Source organism: Trypanosoma theileri (assembly GCF_002087225.1).
Source record: "Trypanosoma theileri isolate Edinburgh chromosome Unknown TM35_Tth_101_V1, whole genome shotgun sequence".
NCBI classification, from domain to species: domain Eukaryota; phylum Euglenozoa; class Kinetoplastea; order Trypanosomatida; family Trypanosomatidae; genus Trypanosoma; species Trypanosoma theileri.
The window spans coordinates 17,313-18,470 of record NW_021639943.1 but is presented as its reverse complement, the minus strand read 5'-3'; the positions used below and the strand labels follow the sequence as shown (position 1 = coordinate 18,470).

Genomic DNA, 1,158 nt, shown 5'->3' with positions numbered 1-1,158 from the left:
CTCTGCAATTCCTCTTCTGTTCGTGGTTTTCCTTTGTTGCTTCGCCAGTGTTGCTGCCGCGTCAGGGGGCTGCGGGTTTGAAGAAGTGATGAAGCAGGCGGGAACTGACTCTGTTGCGGTGGTGCGTGAAGTACCCCGCGCGGGGCAGAGTGGTGTGCAGGTGTACACTGCTGCTGAGGACACCTGGGCACCAATCCGCATTCAAGTGTTCTCAAAGGATCTGGAGAACAAATTGAGGTTCTGCACTAAGAGTGGTGAGAGGGGTCATGGATTTTAAAGGTGGCACACGCATGTGTGACGATGAAAAGAAGGAAACTCTAATAAATGAAGTAATTCCTGCTGCTATTAAACTGCACAGGGATCGTCTGCTTGTGCAACCCCAGGATAAAAGAAGTAATTCCTGCTGCTATTAAACTGCACAGGGATCGTCTGCTTGTGCAGCCCCATAAACTGGACGCAGCGTAACGCGAAAGATGAGTTAATGGCCCCGAGAGAAGAAGAAGGGGTCGGAATATACTATACAGCATTAACAATGGCCTTTTTTGAGGACCTGGGTTACTATAAGGCAAACTGGGGAATGGAGGAGCCTATGAGCTGGGGCCACAAGAAAGGGTGCTCCTTCATTAATGAAGCATGCATAAAGAATGGTATTTCGCGATATCCTGAAACGTTTTGCAACACATCTACCACTCGCTGCACATCGAACCGTTATGCTCTGGGAGAATGTGAGTCATTGGAGGACTTAGATGCTGATAATGAAATCGATTTTTGTCCTATAATCGTTGGAAGTACTGTAATTCAAGAAGGGGGTGACAGTCAACCCACCAGTTTCTGTACATTTGGTGATGAGAGCTTACTAACTGGATCGCTAATAGGCCCTGATTCGTGGTGCCTGGATGGTGAGGGACTGCAGGTGCAAAATACTAGGAAGAGTGTTGAGAGCCTGTCCGGTGTGTGTGCGCAGGTGTCGTGTGATGAAGGCAGACGTACAGTCGAGGTACAGTACAAGGGTAGCAACACATTTAAGGAATGTCCCGAAGGTACCTCAATCGATGTCGAATCCTCTGCGTTCCAAAGCGGTGGTAAGATCAAGTGCCCCAAGTACGATGAGGTGTGCACCATCACACCGGATGGCAGAAGCAGATTGTCCATGAATGT

At 48.8% G+C, this 1,158-nt stretch overlaps 1 protein-coding gene across 1 annotated transcript; it reads left to right on the top strand.

The window, feature by feature from the left end:
• Positions 1-481: 481 nt before the first annotated feature.
• On the top strand, positions 482-1,156 carry TM35_001011040 (putative surface protease GP63; the record flags this gene model as incomplete). Its single annotated transcript, XM_029031607.1, has 1 exon — positions 482-1,156. A coding segment is annotated over one exon (675 nt), but the record flags the coding sequence as incomplete, so codon positions are not given.
• Between the last annotated feature and the right edge of the window lie 2 nt (positions 1,157-1,158).